The following is a 23,716-nucleotide window of genomic DNA, read 5'->3' as shown; positions in this document are numbered from 1 at the left end:
ACACACACACACATATGTACATATATATACCGGTGTGTGTGTGTATATATATATATATATATATATATATATATATATATATATATATATATATATATATATATGTGTATGTATATATATGTGTGTGTGTCTATCTCTCTATTTATCTGTGTGTGTGTGTGTGTGTGTGTGTGTGTGTGTGTGTGTGTGTGTGTGTGTGTGTGTGTATATATCTGCTGTACAGATTTACTTTATAAAATGGTGGATTCTTCCCTTGTTGCCTTATTTGTATTTGACCTTATTAAATATTTGGGTATAATTTTATTAAACAAAAACAGTTTTCTTTAAGTAATATAGAAATGGATCACAGTTGTTTATCTATTTTTAGTTAATCATGGAACTGACACCCAATGTTATTAAAAAGAATGGATTTTGAGATATTGAAGTGAAAATCGTTTTGTATTAAGAATTGATTCTATTATATATATATATATATAAAATAAATACTAGTGAGAGTAGTCTGCGTGTCCATTATTCTTCATATGTCGGTAGTTTGTTCGACTTTGTGTGCCATCGCTCTTTACCAATTTTATACTTCCTGGATCCTTGGCCACCTTTTTAGTGTAACACAAAATTGACCCTCTGATTTACAGTATATATTTGTGTTGTTGTTGAAGTATTGCCTAGTTGTTGACAGTCCACTGGTGGGTTGGGGGATGTTTGTTTCATTGTCAGCTGTTTGGAATTGTTCCAAATTGAATGGTACACATGACTTTGCCTGTTGAATGTGTTTGGTGCATTCATGACCCCTCCTCCTTCCTGTCCTTGTTTCAGAGCTCTATGCCAGCAATTATGACAATGTTAGCAGACCATGCAGCACAGCAGCTGCTGGACTTCAACCAGAAACTGGATATTAACCTGCTGGATAACGTGGTGAACTGTCTATATCATGGGGTGGGACCACAGGTAAATTTTTGTGCACATTGCATTTTTTAACTCTTCCACAACATAGCGTGTTGTTGAATTTGTATATTTGACCAACACAGGCCCCGTCCCCCTTCTTTTTTTGAATGTAAACATGTTTTTAATTACTATATTACAGCAAAGAATGGCACAAGAAGTGTTGACACACCTGAAAGAACATCCTGATGCTTGGACAAGAGTGGATACTATCCTGGAGTTTTCTCAAAACATGAACACAAAAGTAAGTCCAGTCAAGATATTATTTTTTACATGTGCTATATGGAAATTATGTGCATGCCACCTGAGATGTAATTTAATAATATTTGACTTAGAAAGTACAATGTGCCTTTCAAACACCATAAAGACAGTCGTAAACTTCAATTTGTTCATCCATAGCAAACAATATGCAATTTTGTTTTATGTTAATTAATATTGTACTTTTTTACAGTATGTAATCAAAGCGCAACTAGCAAAACAAGCTCTAACTGGAAAGTAGATTTTTAACTGCGTCATCCCTATCAAAAATATATACAATACAAATATGTTACTAATATAATACTATAAAGCATTTACTAATCATACATGCAGTGTGTTAATAAGTAACATCAGTGTTTCTCACATGCCTGCAATCTATTTGTGGTTACGAGACGGTGTTAATGAAGCCATCATCTAATTTGCATTATTTGTAGGGATGCATTTGCATGTAATTACTAATGGACGCTAACAGACGCTTCAGGACAGAAAATGTATGAGATTTATAAATAAAGTTGATTTGATTTGATATAAATGGTAGTAAAAAACATGAAAAGTAAAAATGTTTACAACCACAAATTAACTTTATTCTATCCAAGCCGTGGGTGCTGCTTGTTGAGAAGAGCGATACGTGCTTTCAGGTCAGGTGTCTGTTGGAAAGCCTACAATGTTTACTTTTTTGTCTGTCGTTCATTGAGAATGTTTTTCATCAAGCATTAAGATTTCACACTTTGTTCGGTGGTCTTTGAACTCACCACAAAAGTGACGCAAAAGTGAAAACTTAGACGTCACAAAACTTTCTCTGACGATGCCACAAGTCAAAAAGTTTCTTGACTAATTTGATTGCTAGTCACTTTTTTGAAAAAGGGGTCTTGAGTGATCTACAAACTTGCTAAATATAGCAACTAAGTCACTAAATTGGCAACACTGATCATCTCCTTATTCTTTGGCAGACCAATTGCGTATGAGGTGTATTAACTCGATGAGTTTCACAGACTGTGCCATTATAATCTGTTTATGGGCAAGGTCGAATCGGTTTCTTTTTGTGGCTGGCCATCACAAATAAAGAATGTACAGTGGTACCTCTTTTAAAAAGTAATTATAGTTACTTTTTTGGCAAAGTAATGAATAATTGAATTACCAACATAATTACTCTTTCATAGATAATATGAGGGAAAGTAATAAGGCGTTATTAAATTTTTATATATATATATATATATATATATATATATATATATATATATATATATATATATATATATATATATATATATATATATATATATATATATGAGAGAGCGAGCAGTGTGTGCATCTATGTTAAAAACGTTGCCTGTTACTTAGCAATGTGGGATGTCAGCAAGTCCATGCTTAGTCTGCGTTTCACAGGCATTTTACGTTAAGTTTTTTTTTGTTAGCTTAGCAGGCTAGCAGCGGCAGTTTGTCGGCTCTGATGACAGCTCTTTTAAATCTTTCACTGGTTTGTGTTACCTTTGCTTAATAAATAGATTGAATGTGCTTCCATGACTATGTTCTTGTCAATTAACTGGGTATTGTTTGGATGGCAAGTTTGCGACTTCAATCATTGATTTGTTGTTCAATATTCCCTCCCGTCCTTGTAGTTACTAGTGCAGTGCAGTTTGTGTCAAGTTTTGGGTGGTGAAAGAAACGTTGTCTTTTACTGGCCGGTTCTTCAAACTAAGACCTAGTTTCTTTCGTGTTGAAAGACTGAGCGTGTGGAGGAGGAGGGGGACACACAAAAATGTTCAGAAATCATCGATGCACACATTAAAATCATTTTTAGTTTAAATAAATACATCTAGAACAAAATTATTTTGTTGTCCTGACGCATGGGTTGCGTAGAAATTGAAGATGACATCCACCTTTTAGATCTGTGGTTGCGGTTCCATACAACACATCCTTTAGTTGGAGGAAGTTGAACCAAAATTGAGTATTTGGTTTTATTAGTTTGAACTCGCTTTGTTGTTTCCAGTGGTTTTGAAAAGCTAATTTGATTTCATGCCCTTTGAGTCATTAAATAAATCCTGATTTTGAAAGGGAAACACTCAAATTACCTTGTTGATTCTTCTTTACAGACTAAAGTGTATATTGATCAAGATTAGGGCTGGGCGATATATATTTTATAAAGCAATATTTATTTGAGACAATACCGCTTTTGATTTGCCTTGTTACATCCGTTTGCGGCCAGCCAGGCCCGGCAGACACCGAAGTTGAGGAAGGGTTCGGCACGCGAGAAGAGTCTGGTGCGTGTCCGGAGTCGCTACTGCGCATTGCCGACACGGACCCCCCACCATGACGCCTGGGAACGGACATTGCCTTTTTTAAAGGCACATACACGCACATGCTGCTCTAAAACTTCTCTCAACTGCATTTGACATATACTTGTTTTTTTTAATTTTATGAGTAACTCATTAATTACTTTCCCTAGTAATTAACTACATTTATTAAAGAGTAATTATATCAGTAATTAAATAACTTTTTTGGTTATGTAACAAGTAACTATAATTAATTGTTTTTTAAAAGTAAATTTCAGAACACTGGTAGTAACAGCAATGTGGTGTTGAGTTAAAACTAAACACTTTGTACGTTTTCTTTAAAATACCGATATATATTGTATATCGAGATTCGGCCTAAAAATACTGCGATATCAGTTTTGGTCCATATCGCTCAGCCCTAATCAAGATATAACTTCAATACTTACATTTATACAGTGTTTACCACTCTTTCCATTCTACGAACATGCAAAGGCTGCCGTCAGCTACAAAAGTTTAATGCATCATGCCAATGTTTTGGGCAACCAGAGATACAATCGATCTTGTGTAAGGGGAGGCTTCAATTCTCTAGGATAACTGAAAGTGATGTTCCATTTCAGTTTGATTCCATCCGAACACAAGTCAGCCATCCACAATCTGTATCCCAGTGGGTGGAGGCGGGACTGTTAGCTTACTAGTTTACACACACAGGATGCACCAAGAGAGCCTTGCGAGTCGCTACTCGCTAATGAGAAGCACCTCAAAGTAACAACAATTAGAAGGAAAAAGGATGATTGCAAAGCCAAATGTGGGAATATTTCGTCTTAAAACCAAATGATCAACCTGATATGGATGAGTGAGCAAGAAGGCTAAATTTGTTGGAAAGTACCGTAATGGAAACAAAAAAAATAAAAACACTATACTGGGGAAAAACTGAACTACTAGATGTTCAAAATGTATTTAGCTTTAGAGTCTGTTTTATTTGAATGTTTATTTACTTATTTAACTTCTTAAGGCCCAAGCTGTTGGTTTACATGCTTTTTTTTTTATTTCTCTTTGCTATTTGGGCTTATTGGACCCTAATTAGAATAAAAAACTAAGAATCATCTTTTTATATGATGTACCTAGTCCATAAGTAACAAATGTGTACTTCATGTTTAGTGACATGCTAATTCTTATTTTTACACTTTTTTTTCCAAATTCTATTGTATGTTATACTCTTCTGACACCACCAGATGACAGTATAAGTGTCCACATAAGGGCCATAAGACCCCTATTCAGTAGTGTACACATTTTTGGAAATAAGAGCTAAAAGGTGCTGTCCACGCATGTAGCCACTAAGGCCTTTAGAGGTTAAGATACGGTAAGTAAAATATGTTGACCTTCCATGGTAAAATATACTAATGCGAAATAAACATGTATTGTGTTTGAAATGGTTACTTGTATTATTATAGTATGATTACATTACATATACATTATATGCACATATATATATATATATATATATATATATATATATATATATATATATATTGCATGTACATTACATTAATTTGGTCTCAAAGTAATGCTGACAATAATATTGTTTACAAGCAATGATTTGTGGGAAATTATACCGTTCACCAAAAGTTATTGGCCCAGACCTACACCCAAAAAAGAAACCTTTCACGTGGAAGTAGAAAGTTTAATTCTGCGTGGACAGATTATTTTGCCTTCTCTGCAAACGACACTGGCTGTGCATGATACTGTATATGGCGGGAAATTAGAAAACATTGAAAGACATTTTCAAAAAAGCATTCAGCATTTTCTCAAAAGTAGTAATTTCTTTCCAAGTGGGTTTACGCATGCATAACAGTGGTCATCCTGCATGGTCCAGTCATGCACTCGCCGGGCTCGAACTGGTGAGCACATATTCCCACTGATCCAGAGTTAAATCAAACAGTGCTAGCCACAACCTATCAACTTAGCACAGCTCTTAAGGCATCCAAGATTGAGCTTTAACCAACTTACTATCTTGCAAAGCCCAACTAACTAGCATCTATTAAACATGCACACTGCACTTGTTGTATTCTGTTTTAACAGGTAAAATAAAATAAAAAATTGTTCAATCTTTTAAAAGTCTGTACGCTGTGTTTGGTTTTGCGGCTCCAGACTATTTTTCTTAATTAGGAGAGGGGGCAAAAGGGCTCTTTTAATAGTAAAGGTTGCCAACCCCTTGGTTGACTTGCCTGACTTTTGAGGAGAGTGTGAGTTCAGTCCCCACTCAACTGGTTGGTTGGTTGGTTGGTTGAAGTTTATTTTGAATATGTATGCAGTTTCAACATGATACATCACATACAGTATTTTCCATTTCTCTTAACAACATGCCAGAAAAGGAGTCGGAAGAAGCAAATCTTATTAGATCCTAGCCCCTTTCCAGTTCATAGAAGTTACTTAGACATATTTTCACTCCCTATTTTTATTTTTGCACAATTATATCAATGATTTCTAAATACAATAGTTCTCTTCATAATGAGTTAAATCAGTTTTGATTCACTTAAAGAGATTAATAAGATATTATTTTCAATAAGTATCATTATTCCTCTTCCTTATACTTCCTTATAAACAAGCTCTGAAACTGCAATAAGTTAGTACATTGTTTGACTTCTTTGCATAATCCATTTCATAGTTTAATTCCACATACTGATATGCTAAAGGTCTTAAGTTTTGTACATGCATACAAATGTTTTATGTTCAATTTTTATAATTTTCCTATTTTGTTGAGAATAATAGTTGTACATCCTTGGTAGCAAGTTATAGTTTTTTTTAACATAATTATAGCTGTTTGCAAATGCAACAAATCATTACATTTTTATATTTTGGATTTAATAAATAAAGGGTTTGTATGTTTTCTTGAGCCAACATTATGTATTATTCTGACAAAACTTTTTTGTAACACGGTTAGTAATTAAGTTTGTAGTTATTTCTACACTATAACTCAAATATGGTATCACTAGCGAGCAGTAGAGAATATGGAGTCATTTTTGGTCTAGAACATATTTTGATTTGTTCATTATAAACATAATGTTTGCCACCTTATGTTGTATATTTTTATATGAGATTTCCAGTTCATTTGATCGTCTATTATTACCCCCCAAAATGTGAAGTATTTATCCTTCCAACATCTACTCCATCTATTGGTATTTGTGTTTGACTTTCTCTTCTACTGTTACCGAATAGCATTACTTTAGTTTTACTGAGGTTCAAAGAGTCTGTTTTTGTCAAATCATCTCTATTAATTTTTTTGTGTTATTAGCTTCTGTTCGTTCTCTCCTGTACAAAATGTTGTCGTCTGCAAATAATTTTAACTTTAAGTCCTTTGTAACTTTGCAAATGTTGTTTATATAAAGATTGATAAATATTAGTCCCAGTATTGATCCCTCGGATAGGCTCCAACTCTTTGCAAGCCTAATCTTGATCAATATACACTTTTGTCTGTAAAGAAGAAACAACAAGGTCATTTGAGTGTTTCCCTTTCAAACACTTTGGATAAGTGTATTATGCATTTGCAATAATTCTGTGTTTTTTCAATATTTAAGTAAACTACGCTATTATACAATTACAGGGATTACATCCATATTGTATTTTGATATTTGCACAAGTTAGACAAAACTTATTGTCTGGAAGCAGAATCTGAAAAGGCTTATTTCTGGTCCACATGCTTGAATCAGTTCCATTTTAGTTAGAATCTATTCCCAGTGGCCATCCATCCATGGACTTTGTTCAGCTCATAGTAAAGATCCAATTAATACAAATCTTGGTATACCTTCCAGCCTATTGGAATCACACTTAATGCATTAAAACATTTTTCTAGAGTCCCTAACAGCTGGACTTCTGCAACCCTGCAGCTTATTGCTGGCAACATAGAAGTCTGCATGAAATATGTTTTATAGGACAAACAGGTTATTACAGGCTTCATCACATTCTGTTTGGTCTAAGTGTCTGTTCACCTTTTAGTAATGCTTTTCTGTATCTTCTTTTTACAGTACTATGCCCTTCAGATCTTGGAAACCGTTATCAAAACAAGATGGAAGATTCTTCCTAGGAATCAATGTGAAGGTACATTTTTATTTTATTGTTGTAACTTGTGGCATGCACAGACCTTAAAGGGGAACTGCACTTTTTTAAAATGTTGCCTATCATTCACAATCCTTGTGAAACACAAGAACACATGCATTTTTTTGCATTCTAATTTGTAATCCGCTCGTTCTAGATGGCTAGCAATGCAGATAATGGGGGGGAATCCATTCTGCCTCTAAATTACTCTCAAATGCATCTGAACTGCCAACAATATACCATTTACATCTTGTGACCTGAATATTAACCAAGTATTAGCGCTGTTGTTATAATACGTGCTAACACAGGCAAACAATTTTTTAAATATATACGGGACTATAAGAACATTCCATCAGTTGGGATCACAGTGAGAGCAGACATTGTACAGTAAATGATTATTAGATTATGTTTATAGTTTGAATTTCTTGTTTAGCACCTGATACTGTAATGCGTTTTGCATAAAGATTCTAAAACTTGTTGCTCATCCCCCTTACATTTAGGCTCAAAATAAAAGGTTCTGGATCATCATTTGTCCCAAAGTAGTCCTTGGTGTCTCTCACAAACTATACCATGATTTGTAGTGTTGTTATTTTGAAGAGAAAAGCAAACGTAATGCATCTGTGAATTTAGTAAGCCACTGTACGGTTAAAATGAGCAAAACATAAATATTACGGTACATGTCATTATGAATGTGCCTGTTACATTACATATATACTTACAGCGTGTATATAAACCGATGATGGTGTTTGACTGTTTTTAGAGTGCTTCACAGGCGTAACAAAGCGACAACTATCGACTCCATTGTTAAAGGACTTTTACTCATGTTTATTTACGAGTGAAAGTGCATAAAAAGAAAACATTTGTGTTCTTGTCTTAATTAGGGATTGTGGATGATAGGCAAAATTCCAAATAAAGTGCAGATCCCCTTTAAATCATGTCCGGGTGCCTTTTTCCTGTTTTTCATGACATGGTGCTGGTACGTACACTGCTTGCTACAGTTCTACTCAGGAAAACCAGGTAGTGCCCAGTCTGCCGTACTTTCGACCATATTGTGCTAATGCTAATGGTTCTTTACCCTGTGGCTGTCCCCTAATATTTTACTTCACAGCATCTACTTCGTTGCAGTGATCCATTATCTTACTGTCTTCACACTCTTTATCGAATTAAACTGTGCCAGCAGCCACAGGACAAAAAGTACAGGATGACAGTGTTCTCTTCCAGGTGACGAGAGCAGAGAAGCCTAGACAAACCCATACTGTGCAGTGGAAAGGCGACATGCTGTCAATACATTAGCACGCGCTTACTAGAGATGCGCGGATAGGCAATTTATTTAATCCGCAACCGCGTCAGAAAGTCGTCAACCATCCGCCATCCACCCGATGTAACGTTTGATCAGAACTGCACCCGCCCGCCATCCGCCCGCACCCGCCCGAAGTTTTATTTACGGAGGCAATAATTGAGCATGGATTTCCAATCGCACTGGCTGATCACATGGGACAGTTAAATGTTTGTAATGCAACCTTTAAAAATCATTACGCAGTGATCGCGGTCCCAAAAATAAACTTTTCTTGCATGATAATGTCCAGAAAAATTTGCTTTATATTACTATAGAGTCCTTTTAACGAATGAGTTTGATGGTTTATCACAAACCTTAAATGAAAGAAGTCCTTTGTTCTCCTGCACCATGGCCTTGCTTCGTGTTTGGTGCGCAATTCTGTCGGCTGTATTTCACAGCACGACATACTGTTAAAAGTGTTTATACTATTTATGCTTTCAAGTCCAAGTTGAAGAAATCTTGTTAAATGTTGACAGCATAACTACCAAAATACAGAAGTATGTCCTTAATATTTTTGCAGTGCTATTTCTGTTGAAAAGTTCAAATGATTACATTAGAGATGTGATGTGCCACTTTTCAAGTGTCTGATGGCTTATATTAATTTTCATGAATTTTTCATATTTTGAATTCTTTTGAAAGGCTTACAAAAAAACTACATTTGAATTGTAATTCCATGCTATTGACAGGACTATTAATTTTAATGAAGTTAGCTTACCATGTTTACAGTATGATAATTGTGATAGAAATGTGAATTTTAGGCACAGAATATTTTTTACAATTGAACAAGGCAGTAGATTATACAAGCTTGGACAGAAAGTTAATAATGACACCAATTTTTTTTTTAATGGAATTGTTTAGTACTGTTTTACCATTTGTTTACTGTAAAAAGTGTTTATACTGTTTATACTTTCAATTAACAAATTGAAGTCTTGTGAAAGGTTGACAGGATAACTGGCATTAACTGTCAAAATAATTTCAAACTATTGAAGTTAGCTTACAGAATAAACATGTCAATCAACCCATATGATTTTTGCTGTAATATTTTTGTTTTGAAAAGTCACTGTGACTGATAGAAAAGTGATGGTTTTAGCAACATTTTAACCTGTCTGAATGCTAATAATCATTTTGTGTCGGGGGGCGAAGCCCTGAACCCTCCACCAGGACTTTGTCCTGGACCTACCGGGGCCTGCGGCCCTTGGACCCTGGCTACTAGGTTTTTCTGATTTCAAAAGTTGGCAGGTATGGTGAGGTTATAAAGCTTTTGCCTGTTAAAGAAAGGAGACTGATCCAATGCAGCACAGACTTTCGCGTGCCACGCTGTCACGGCCCAGACGCACACCAGTGCGCAATCATATGGGAGCCGCGCTGAGCGCACCTCCAAGCGCGTTTCGCTGCCGGCGACGGCCAGGTATGGGCCCACGCTCCAGCGCCATCAGGGCTAGTTGATTCGGCAGGTGGGTTGTTACACACTCCTTAGCGGGTTCCGACTTCCATGGCCACCGTCCTGCTCTCTATATCAACCAGGGTGAGCCCCACCCCTTTCGTGAGCGCACTGCGCGCGGAGTGACCCCTGTTACGCGCCCCCGGCAACAGGGGTGGCGGGCAGGTAAGCTGCGCGGGCGGAGCGCGCGGAGTGACCCCTGTTACGAGCCCCCGGCCACGGGGGTGGCGGGCAGGTAAGCTGCTTACCTGCTGCGCGTGACGCCGGCCGCGGCGAAGGCGGACGAGGCGGGGTGTCGGTGCGGTGGGCGCGGTAGTGACCCTTGACGTGCGTCGGGCCCTTCTCGCGGATCGCCTCAGCTACGGCTCCCGGTGGGGCCCTCTCGGGGGAAGGGGCCTCGGTCCCGGACCCCGGCGAGGCGTCCCTTCTCCGCTCCGTAAAAGTGTCCATCTCTTTTCTTTCTTTTTCTTCTGTTGTGGCATATGCAGCAGGTGCCTGCTCGTTTTTTGTATGTGGGTAACAACATTTAACTATGTACGGGTATATATATTTCCGAATTGGTTTAACTGCCACCCGCAAAAAAAAATAAAAATAAAAAAAATCTAATTAATCCGCCCGACCCGACCCACGCGCGGATAAAATCTTATTTTTTTTAATTTCATCCGCCCAATCCGCGGATAATCCGCGGACTCCGCGGTTGTGCCCGCAAACCGCGCATCTCTAGCGCTTACCCAATTCGTGTGTATATCCCTACAAACCAAAATAAGCTTTTTGGTTTGTGCTTGATAGGCTTTATTTTACTGCTGCAAAGTGTTTCTATCTTAGACACTGATTTAAAGCTTAGGAAGGGATGCCCTTGCAAAAGGAGAAGTGGTTGATACTGTGATTGATGTAATTTTTTCATGGTCATTTCTATAATTATTTTAAATGTGTTGACCCTGCGATGAGGTGGCGACTTGTCCAGGGTGTACCCCGCCTTCCGCCCGAATGCAGCTGAGATAGGGTGCAGCACCCACCCGTGACCCCGCAAGGGACAAGCGGTAGAAAATGGATGGAGGGATGGATGAATGTTCCCAATGGCAATGAAATTGAAGCTACCAAACCAACTATATTAAAGCATCACACAAATTCCCCAGGAGTTGAAGTGATTAATTAGGGCTGGGCGATATATCGAATATACTCGATATATCGTGGGTTTGTCTCTGTGCGATATAGAAAATTACTATATCATGAGTATTGGAGTATACTTTCTCACACAGTTGCTTTTAGCTGCGGGCATTACACTAAAGGCTTTTCTCACTCTTTCTTGTCTTTCCTTCTCACAGAGAGATAAAACAAGCGCACCTTGTTACATACGTTACATACTGTCACGCGTGCAACGTCATACGCTCTCGCGGAGCAAAGAGGTAGCGGCATAGGTAAAGTTAGCAGTGGAAGGTGGTGCTGGCGGAGCGGTGCTAGTGGTAATACGAGAGAGAAGGTGCCAATCTGGTAACAAATGGAGGAAGAAGAATTAATTCCCAAGAAAAACAGCACGTGGTCCATCGTCTGGCGGTGGTTTGGCTTCAAGCGGGAAGATGTTGAACAGACAACCGTAATATGTAAAGTATGCAGCAAAAGCGTTGCTACAAAAAGTAGCAGCACTACTAATTTGTAGCATCATTTGAAAAGTCCCCCGCTAGAGAAGAAGGAGTGCTTGAAACTCTGCATGTCAACATCTCCGGCCGGTGCCACACCCAACAAAATGCCCAAGCAACCAGCACTGACCCAATTTAGCCTGGCATCTTCCATTTCCAGATCAACACCGTATGAAAATAATAGTCAACAACAGAAGGAGATGACGTCCGCAGGAACCTACCACATAGCGAAGGACATACACTATTTGATTTCCTATTATCCTAATTTTTATTTGACAGTTACTGAAATATCTTGTGACATCATGCACAAAAGAGCACTTTATTTGTTTTAAAATATTGTAGTGGAATTCTGTACAAAAAGTGCACTGTAATTTAGAGTTGTTTTGATATGTCATCTTAGTGACATCATGCACAAAAGTGCACTAATAGCTTGTTTTAAAATGTCTCTGACAATCTTGCACTTTCTGTTTTGGAAATGACATGAATGTCTGTGCCACTGCCTAATAACTGTTTAATAAATACAGTTTTGGTAAATTGACTTACCGGTAGTTGTGATTTCACTCTCTGCATGAAAGTTTACAATTAGCATATATTGATGCAGTATGAACAAGAATGTTTTAATGTAGACACATAGAATCATCATCCTGGTGTGATTATATGAATCAAGTGTTAATTCAAGGCTAAGGCAAAATATCGAGATACATATCGTGTATCGTGACATGGCCTAAAATATCGAGATATTAATAAAAGGCCATATCGCCCAGCCCTACGATTAATTTATTTTAACTATCACAATTTCCTGTTTTTAATATTTGGATACAAACGTATTCATTTCCAATACTGCCTCCAAAGGTTGAATAAAAACATATTTGATAAATGATAGGATTATCCTTTGAGAAAAGACAAATCAGTGAACCCCTCAAACACTCATTGCTCTAAATTATTTTTGCATTGACCCTAAGACTTCCCTACTTCTGACCGTAGATGCCTGAATTTTGTACAAGTGGCAAACCGAGTGCAGGGCGACTGGCAAGTATGTCTTTTCCCCCTTTGCGTCAGAGTATTTGCTCGTTTTCAGCGCCACTCACTGTTGTTCGATATTCTGTAGCGCTAAAGTCCATAAAGAGAATAGTTTTTTACACACTTTGCTCACAGTGACAATATTGATTATCTGTGAGGACATCTGGGGAAAATGTAACATTCAAAGTCTACGCCCCATACAAGTTCAATAGCAATAACAGCCGAGTTTTACTTAGCTAAAGGTTGGTAGTTGGTTTATGGAAAAGAATAGTTGCCTTCTAAGTGGAGAGAAGCTGGAAATAGAATGACAGTCAGCCTGTTAGTGACTAAAGTGCCACTAAGCCATTTGCATGTCAGGATATGTTTAGGTTTACACATTCTATTTATGCATCTGTAATATTTGTCTATCTGTTTTTTTAGGAATAAAAAAGTATGTTGTTGGTCTCATTATTAAGACGTCATCAGATGCTGCAAATGTGGAGGTATGTAACACATATTTGTGATATTAAAAAGTGCAATTTCAGCTGATAAGTACTACCCTTGATGACAAAGTATCTTACAACTAGCCAATTAAGATGGAATTCCACATGACATTAGTCCTTTTGTTGATGTTTACTGATGTGAACTAAAGGTGTACCTGCCCCGACCATATACGTTTTTGACTAATATGGGTCGTGGCTCCACTCAACCATTAATACTGTAGTGCTAGTAACAGAGATGCTAATCAACTTTAACACGTTGCAACCCAGTGACTCATTTGTTCTTTGATGGAATTCTTTTGTTTTTTTTAGAAAGAAAAAGTGTACATTGGAAAACTGAATATGATTCTAGTTCAGGTAAGTCTTAAAAAGATCTCCACTTTTACTTATAACAGAAATATGTATGTACAGCAGTGGCCATAAAAGAGATCCCCAATTCCTCTCCCAGTCTGATTTGTTTTTGAGTGGCAAAAAATGTGCAACTAACCATTTCACTGACGCCAGGAAATGGTTGATAGCGCAGTGCAACTATGAAGCCATAGTTTCAGTATTTCATCACCCATGGTCTAAAATACTTGATATAAATCCATAAACATGTTGCATGTTCTCAATGGGGTTTAAGTCAGGACTTTGTGAAGGCCATTCTAAAATCTTAATTCTAGCCTGATTTAGCCATTCCTTTACCACTTTTGACGTGTGTGCGTGCGCGCGTGCGTGCGTGTGTGCGTGCGTGCGTGCGTGCGTGCGTGCGTGCGTGCGTATATCATGGCCAAAAATATTGTCACCCCTTCATTTCTGTCAGATAATGCACCACATCTCCCAGAAAATTGTTGAAATTACAAATGCTTTGGTATTCACATGTTTATTTTTTTTGTTTGCATTGGAACAACGCACACAAGAAACCCAAAAGCCAAATCTGATATTATTGTACACAGAACTCCAAAAAGGGACTGGACAAAATTATTGGCACCTATACTGATTAAAATTGGAGAGAAACCTTCATTAAAGGTTTCTCTCCAATGTAACCAGTTGCACTTAAAATGATTAATCTGTCATTGTAAATTATTTTATACTGTATTATGTTTACAATGCATTTCACTTCTTAAAGGGATATTAGGGGAACTTTTGACTTAATTTCTTAAGAATGACTTATTTTAAGCAAGTGTCACACATACCGATTCAAACTGGCCAATTAATATTTTTCTTTGATGTCAGTTGTAGAAAATGCTTGAATTTATGATTGTGTGTATTTAGATTTTGAAGCAGGAGTGGCCCAAGCACTGGCCCACATTCATCAGTGACATTGTTGGAGCGAGTCGAACCAGTGAGAGTCTTTGTCAGAACAACATGATAATTCTGAAATTGCTCAGTGAGGAAGTTTTTGACTTCTCCAGTGGTCAGATGACCCAGGTCAAAGCCAAACATCTAAAAGACAGGTCAGTATAGTATTCATATACTGTATAGTGGATAGCAGTATTTCTTAACAAAGGGGTTTGGGCCCATTATCGAGCCGCAAGTGCCACTTAAGCCTGTAGCTGAGCCATCCGCCCCCCGCGCGTAGCTTACGTGCACCTCCCAAAAATTCTAGGTTTGCGACGCAGAACACAGAGCTGTGATTGGTCAATTTTTGCCAAGGACTCAGGCGAGCAGACTTTGATTAAACAATTGCATGACAACTGATATTGTGTACTTAATATCTCAGTGCGCTCTAAAAATAATTACTGTATGTGTCGTTTTTCATTTAATTGTGTTGTTGTTGCGCCCAGAAGAAGTCACAAAGTACGACACTATTTTCAACTTTTATTGTCAATCTTGTGCTAACAGGTTCAATTTGGACACATATTCGTTCTCGTACACAAGTCTTTTTCTTTCACACACAAAACTTCTCATTCTTCGTCAATAATCTTTCAAGCACGGTACACTTAAAAACATTTGTGAACTCTGAACATGACCATACAGATAAATATGTTGTTCAGAAGTTGCACAGTTCATCTTCACAAAGGTATTAAAAGTAAATGATTGGGAAAGACAAGTTCCAGTGTAGACAATGTTGCTCGGCACAGGAAGAAAACACACGGTATCTAGCAAACAACAGCTGCAGATGCTACTTCTGGAGACACTGCCCCTTATTGTTTTGGAAGAGAATTACAAGTCTGGCACCAACCCCCCACGGAAAAACTATAAATCAAACAAGACGTCCTCAGGGGTCTGCAAGCTACACGATGCGAGAGTATTTTCCAGCCTTTAGAGGGCTTCCAAAAAAGATCTGTTTCTTACCTGGGCCACAGCAGTGCACAGTTGTAACTTGTAATACACTTTTCTACCACTTGTGGCAGTAATGACAAACAGAAGAAATCTGGTGCCAAGGTCACAGAGAAGTTTCTTAAGCGCAAAAACTATGACTAAAGTGGTGAAGCTATATTTTAATTTGCACTTTAATTTTATTGTCAGTTTACTTAAGAAACATATTCATTCTTAATTTAGGTTATTTATTTTACCACAACATAATTGTATGCACATTTTTTTTATTCAGTTATTTATAAGTCCCTTCTTATGCAGTATATTTGATTACCGGTAGTACTGTTTTTTGTAATCAGCCTGACCTAAGCATAAGGTTTATGAGTTAAATAAATAATACTCTTTGTGATTAACACATGGTTTCATATCATTTGACAAGGTTGTAAACTTTAAGTAGGTTAGATAGGATTATTGATTATGAATAATATCAAGAGTAAGATTACTAATTCAGTGTTAATGTTTGAGTGGGCCGGGCCGCTCTGTAGTGGAAAGGTTGGGCCCCAAGTTAAAAAAGGTTGAGAACCCCTAGCGTATATTACTTTTTAAACAAATAATTACTTGTATACAATACCATAATATGTCCTTGTGTATTATTTCAGTATGTGCAATGAATTCTCCCAAATATTCCAGCTGTGCCAGTTTGTTATGGTAAATATATCTCTATATCTCATCATAACTTGGTTGTTTCTCGACCGACACTTTTAATTATTATTAATTTTCATCGTAGGAAAATTCACAGAATGCCCCCCTTGTCCACGCTACTTTGGAAACTCTCTTACGTTTCCTCAACTGGATTCCTTTGGGCTACATCTTTGAAACCAAACTGATCAGTACACTGGTGTATAAGGTAAGAAGACACTGACACCGTGTATATATTCTATCAGGAAGGTAGTATGTGGCTAATTGAATCTTCTAATGGTTTTCAGTTCCTCAATGTCCCAATGTTTCGCAATGTGACACTGAAGTGTTTGACAGAGATTGCTGGAGTAAGTGTTAGCCAGTACGAGGAGCAGTTTGTCACACTCTTCACTCTGACCATGTGTCAGCTCAAGCAGGTGAGCATAATTTTTCGCTTGAAAAAGATGAGGCAAACGTGTTGTAACCCAATTATTTTTCTACTCAGATGCTTCCTCTGAACACTAACATCCGGCTGGCCTATGCCAACGGGAAAGATGATGAGCAGAACTTCATCCAGAACCTCAGTCTGTTCCTCTGTACTTTCCTCAAAGAGCATGGCCAGCTCATTGAGAAGCGGCTCAACCTAAGAGAAACTTTAATGGAGGTAAGCTTGTGGACTTCCAAACATTTCTGCTGTACAGTAGGATTCAGGTCCAATCCAATGGGTTTTTGTTCCACTTATCATCCTGCACCAGGCCCTCCATTATATGCTGCTGGTGTCAGAAGTGGAGGAGACTGAGATTTTCAAAATTTGTCTGGAGTATTGGAACCACCTTGCTGCTGAGCTCTACAGAGAAAGTCCCTTCTCCACATCCACTTCCCCGCTTCTCTCTGGCAACCAGCACTTCGACGTTCCACCTCGCAGGCAGCTCTATCTGCCTGTACTCTCTAAGGTACCACAGACTGATCACTGATCCATTTCAGTAACTGACTCTCTGAACACATGTTGCCCCTACGCACTTGATGACAAACAGATTGACTTAATACCAGTATGTATTCGGGTTGGTTCGATCGGGGTTTATGCTGCCAATACCAGTCTTCCATAATTGAGATCGGTGGATAACGATCACATGAAATAACCGTAAATATTTGTGTTGAGTGCTATTGACAGTGTGACAATATCAACACAATATACAAACTAGTTCCTTATTCTCTTTAACCACATACAATCGTTTGAGCAAAAAAAAAAAAGTCAATAGTATACAATAACTTAATAAAAATAACCTATGTAGCAATATGAAATGTCTCAAATCTCACAATTTCATTATTAAAACTGAATGTGCACAATGCCATCATAAGACTTACTGTAATGCTCAATTAAACACATCCCTGAACTGTCGCTAACACTAGTGTAGGGCTGGGCGATATGAACCAAAACTCATATCCCCATATAGTTTGGCTCATAAACTAGCCCATACATGGAAATATCCAGTCACCTAAGTAAATATCTACACCATGCCTTGATTTTAAATTTTGGGGACTGATGGGGATCTCAAATACACAAAAACAGGTACCAACAAGTAAGAAAAATTGGTTTTGCGTAATAGGATCCCAACTTAAGAGGTGTTTTGAGATAAGAAAATAAGAAAACGCCGTGAAAATAATATAGGAAAGGTCAAATATAATCTCCAATCTTCTTAAAAAAATATTTAGCTATGCTCAATTCTTCAGCTAACAAAAACACTAAGGAACACAATCTGAAATAAAGCGCCATGGTTTAAGAGGACATGTTTAAACATCTTCAACATGAAAATAATTGACTTTTAACAATAGTGTTTTTAGAGGTAAACATTATTATAGGACATATTTAGAAAGGTTTTAGCCAGGAACCTGCCAACTGCTTCATGATGCTGTGTTTTGAAAATTACTTTTAAAATGTTATTAATTATTGTTACTTGTTACTTTACCAAAAAAGTAATTGAATTACCAACGGAATTACTCTTTAATGAATGTAATTAATTACTAGGGACAGTAATTATGCGCTGCTTGAAAAAAAGAAGAAATAACTGGCATAATGCAGTTGAAATAAGTGTCATATGAGAGCAGTGTGTGTGTGCTTTTTAAAAGGTGGTGCCTGTTGCCTAGTGACGTGTGACGTCAGCGAGTGCACGCTCAGTATAGCTCAGCTGTATGTTGTTGTCAACAAACGGGGGGTATTGTTTGAAAGGCAAGTTTGTTACTTCAGTTATTGATTTGTTGTTCCCTCTGTTGTAATTGTTTTGCATGTTGAAGTGTGAAGTGAGTTACATTTATATAGCGCTTTTCTCTAGTGACTCAAAGCGCTTTTACATAGTGAAACCCAATATCTAAGTTACATTTAAACCAGTGTGGGTGGCAATGGGAGAAGATGGGTAAATTGTCTTGCCCAAGGACACAACGGCAGTGACTAGGATGGCGGAAGCGGGGATCGAACCTGGAACCCTCAAGTTGCTGGCACGGCCACTCTACCAACCGAGCTATACCGCCGGGTTTCAAGCAGAAATTTGAGTTACAAACATCCCTGCCACTAATTGACAAATCAAATGTCATAATAAATCCCATAAGCTATACCGCCGGGTTGCAAGCAAAAAGTTGAATTACAAACATCCCTGCCACTAATTGACAAATGAAATGTCATAATAAATCCCATAAGATCTGACCAAAACATCTGGACTTTGCTAGCAGCTTATATATATATATATACCACAGGAAAAAAAGAAAGCGAGCGTAAACTGAAGCTAAGTCACTAACTAACCCTCGTAGATACTAGTTTTAGGGTGGTGAAAAAAACTTTGTCTTTTACTGACCAGTTCTTCCAACTAAGACTTTGTTTATTCCGTGTTGTGAGCAACTGGCGTTCCGCTCCCTTCTGTACACATGATGGAGGAAGAGGAGGAGAGTAATTTGTCACCTGTGCCTCAATCACTTTCATAATCACAGTCCATTTGGTTATGGTTTAAGTTTATTTCAAACATGCTATACAGATAGGTGAAAATTTGACTGTAGTTTGATCAACTTTAAATGGATTTATTTTGGGAGCAAAATGCGATCATAGGGTTAAAATCTGTATTGTATTGTGGTATGTTACTTTTCCCCCCCAAAACTCGCACAACCTATTTTTAGTCGCAAATGCAATTAAAATGCTCGCACTGTACAGTGGCTATCTACTTCCTCCAAACAATCCATTTTGAGAGTGTACAATTGGTGACATCACCAATTAGGAACATCGTCAGCAGATTATCCATAATTGGTATACATCAACCCAAACTGCCTTGTGCGCATCTACCATTTTCAGTTTATGCCCGCGCATCTGTAGTTTAGATGATGAAATGCCCAAAATATGACTCGAAGAAAGAAAATGCTGTTATTGGTTGTACAAACGTATTACCCAACTCAGGACACTATTCAAACCTCTAGTCTCATCTGAGGAAGTTAAAATTGCCTGGCTAACTTTTTTGTTTTGCGGCAATGTACCTTCAACTGTGACAAAGTCGCTCCGAGTGTGTGCAAAGAAGAGTCCTGCTTCACCCACAAACCTTCACAAAAATATGTATTTCCGAAAATTACATTTAATGGCCGTTTCGGTGCTAACTATTAATGGAATTGGAGGAGACAATGAAACGGTAAGTAATAACAGTAGGTTAGAAATGTGTGAATGGTACGTTAGCAATGTTAGCTCAATTTGTTGTGTAGATAGCTGAGCCTTCTACTGTAAGACATCAGCATCACTGTCTTCCGGCAAAATACAGAATGATTTTCCTAAAAACAAATTTTAATTGATTAGCGCCTTCTGTGTTTGGAAATGGACGAGTAAGTTATATAATCTGTTACTGCGTTTGCAATGTAGTGTGGCTTATAGCCTTGAGCCTCTATGTCAGGGGTGTCAAACTCAAATACAGAGTGGGCCAAAATTTAAAACTGAACAAAGCCGCGGGCCAAGGTTGAACAAATTAACCTTTTAATAGGGACCCAAACAAGTTTTGCATTGAATATTGAACAAGCAAGGCTTACCGTATATAACTTTATAGTGACATGCAAAATCGAGTTTCAAATAATAATAATAATAATTAAAAAATATCAATGGCATATCAAATACAATTTAAATAAAAAATTGAATACCTCTTTTCTATTTGCAGCCTTCTGAGGTAAATATCAACATTAACTTTTTCAACAGGCTAATAAATTTGAAAATAAAATAACAATGAATAAAACAACCATTCAGGACTTTAAACTGCTCAGTTTGCAACACACTGATCTAATCTGATGTGCCCAAGCCAGATACTGTACCTGTCATCTTTTCTTGGATGCTAGTTCATTAATGTCGGGGCTCAGGCTTTGAGCTGAGGCAACCTTCATTATCGAACGAAGGTGTTTATCAGTCATTATATCTCATCCACCCGGACGACAGTCTTGGGGGCGTGCTTTAAATGCACTGACTTTAACGTAGTCTACAAGCTATCGTCACGTCCGCTTTTCATCCATTCTAACATCAATCAGACCCAGTCACAAGATATGTGCGTCTTCTGTGCGCACACACGAGTGAATGCAATGCATACTTCATCAACAGCGATACAGGTTACACTGAGGGTGCCAGTATAAAAAACTTAAACACTGTTGGAAATATACGCCACACTGTGAATCCACACCAAACAAGAATGACAAACACATTTCGGGAGAACATCCGCACCGTAACACAACAGAACAAATACCCAGAATCCTTTGCAGCACTAACTCTTCCGGGACGCTACAAAATACACCCCCGCTACCATCAAACCTCCCCCCCCACACACACACACACCTCGTAGCGTCCCGGAAGAGATTATATATTGCGGCGGTGCCGCGGCACCGCCGATTATATAATATATAATCAGCTTTAGTGCTAACTTGATATCGCCTCAAGGGCCAAGTGAAATTACACGGCGGGCCAAATTTGGCCCGCGGGCCAGAGTTTGACACCCATGCTCTATGTGTTTACAACTCAAAGCAGCCGTGGAGCAGCGTTATTTACATTATATAGAATAGAAAAGCCTTTTAATTTCAATATACACATGTATACTTCCAGGATCTAGCATTAGAAAGTTAGACTCAATAGACTCTATAGTTCCAGACCGGTATGCACGTCAGTCAGTGCTTCCTTCCTCGCTTTTGTCCGACCGCATCTTTGCCTCCTTCCTTGGTGCCAACAACAAACCACAGTGAGGCCGCTGATCTCGCTACGTCATCTGAAGTGTTGTGTTGTGGTGAAAGTCACTCAAAACAGATGGCTTGTCGCGGTCACCGATGTCCATTGTGCACAATAAAAGCAAGAAAAGCTAAAAAACTACAAAAGAAAGCTGGCGGGTGGGGGCGAATGCTCGCTGAGCGTGCAGGGCGTGGTGAGGAGAGGTTAATTTGCATCTAACAACGCAGCTTATCACAACAAGCTGTTTTTAAAAGGTAGAGAAAAAAAGTGGCTTGAAAATAGGTCTGTAAATTAAAATCCATGCAAAGTTTTCACCAAAGAACCACCATTGCATGTTATAAAGACCGCAAGGAAGTGTTTTAAATGTAGAAAAAAATCATATGACCCCTTTATATCCTTTGGTTTTAGCATTTAAAGTCCTCCTATAAAATTATTTCCTATAAAACGATAATGAAAATATTTTTTCAAAAACAAATTCTTCTTTCTGCTGTGACATGGTTCCATCTAAATTTATTAAACTTTACCAATCACTTGTTTTTTTAATTTACTCAAATTTGGCCTCGCCCCCTGGTGATAAATAGTGTTTAAAAACAATACAATTAAATGTACTCCTAAAAACTACAGTAGTTTATGAGGTAATGTAATAATATTCTACAACATTTATTTACTTTGGAGAGTAGACTTCTACAGTATATCTTTCCAGCTGCGTCTCTATCAACACATCATTAGCAGCTTTTTCCATATTTTCATGAATATGGAATGATTTAACATTCTTGACTGCCGTTATGGACTCATTCGGCTACAGTATTGTGCAGACTAGCAGTAAAACACTCAAATTACTCCGTCAAATAGGCGACATTCAGTTACGATTTCTTTAATTCAATGAATATCCTCCACATCTTTTTTTCAACACATTCCTTCACGCTCACTTTCGTTTTTCCTGTGGTATATATATATATATATATATATATATATATATATATATATATATATATATATATATATATATATATATATATATATATATATAAGCTGCTAGCAAAGTCCAGATGTTTTGGTCAGATCTTATGGGATTTATTATGACATTTGATTTGTCAATTAGTGGCAGGGATGTTTGTAACTCAACTTTTTGCTTGCAACCTAAAGTATAACAATTAGTCAGAAGAAGGCTCTTATCTTAAAGCACTCTTAAATTGCGGTACCACTGCACACAGTTAGCTGTTAGTCGCCTTATCTGCCAGGGTACCAAAAAAATACAGTATCAGCCAGAGGGGACTGGATTTTGTGATTGGCATTGAAAGACATGATTCAGCATTGACCGATTACATACTTTTTTACGAAAATCGGCCAATACTGATCGGTGGCTGATGGATCGGCACATCCCTAGTGTTTATGCTTATTGTAATGAATTTATAATTGCTTGCTGAGTTGATGGATGGCACATTTCATATTAGAAATTATTTGGGTTCATTTTCAGAAAGTAATTATATATCTTTCCAATATACTGCAGTCTGTTGGCAATGTTCCTTCACATTCATCCACTGAGAATGTGCTGAATGCCTGTGTGCATGTGTAAGAGCAGTAGCTTTTTCTCTCATGTGTGTGTGCGCTGACATGTTTATCTCTTTCAACAGGTACGTCTGCTGATGGTAAGCCGGATGGCCAAACCAGAGGAAGTCCTGGTGGTGGAGAATGACCAGGGGGAGGTGGTCAGAGAGTTCATGAAGGACACCGATTCAATAAATCTCTACAAGAACATGAGGGAAACACTTGGTGGGTGTCTTTATCTATCTTAAATCTGCTCTTGCCTTCTAAACCAACCCACTTAATTTGTAGCCTTTTCATGTCCGCTTCAATCACATATTTTTACTGTAGATAATAATGCATTTTCATGCCCTCAAAATTAGGGCTGCACGATTTAGAGAAAAAAAGTAATTGTGATTTTGTTTTTCAAAATTGCAATTGCGATTGATGTTGGGATTTTTTTATGCATTTATATATATATATATATATATATATAAATGCATAAAACTGCAGAAATAAAGAGTGAAATAAGACATGTTACTTTTAGACTGTCAATCAACATATTCTTGTCTTTAAGGTG

The 23,716-nt window shown here is 37.7% G+C and overlaps 1 protein-coding gene across 3 annotated transcripts in view; it reads left to right on the top strand.

Annotated features, from left to right (window-relative positions):
• Positions 1-23,716, top strand: part of xpo1b (exportin 1 (CRM1 homolog, yeast) b) — a 50,210-nt gene that overhangs the window by 11,775 nt on the left and 14,719 nt on the right. For 2 of the 3 annotated variants that reach the window (XM_061963178.2, XM_061963168.2), the window contains exons 2-13: positions 814-945; positions 1,082-1,183; positions 7,493-7,565; positions 13,417-13,478; positions 13,788-13,832; positions 14,730-14,911; positions 16,373-16,421; positions 16,501-16,620; positions 16,700-16,828; positions 16,897-17,055; positions 17,147-17,344; positions 23,247-23,385. In XM_061963178.2, the coding sequence (XP_061819162.1) occupies positions 820-945; positions 1,082-1,183; positions 7,493-7,565; positions 13,417-13,478; positions 13,788-13,832; positions 14,730-14,911; positions 16,373-16,421; positions 16,501-16,620; positions 16,700-16,828; positions 16,897-17,055; positions 17,147-17,344; positions 23,247-23,385 (1,384 nt within the window). In that variant the 5' untranslated portion in view covers positions 814-819. Of the gene's footprint in view, positions 1-813; positions 946-1,081; positions 1,184-7,492; positions 7,566-12,960; positions 13,010-13,416; positions 13,479-13,787; positions 13,833-14,729; positions 14,912-16,372; positions 16,422-16,500; positions 16,621-16,699; positions 16,829-16,896; positions 17,056-17,146; positions 17,345-23,246; positions 23,386-23,716 lie in introns of those variants that run through there. The other variant, XM_061963186.2, reaches the window with a different exon arrangement.

This window comes from Nerophis lumbriciformis, linkage group LG02 (assembly GCF_033978685.3).
Source record: "Nerophis lumbriciformis linkage group LG02, RoL_Nlum_v2.1, whole genome shotgun sequence".
NCBI lineage: Eukaryota > Metazoa > Chordata > Actinopteri > Syngnathiformes > Syngnathidae > Nerophis > Nerophis lumbriciformis.
The sequence above is the reverse complement of the archived record's forward strand: the minus strand, read 5'-3'. Positions and strand labels throughout refer to the sequence as shown.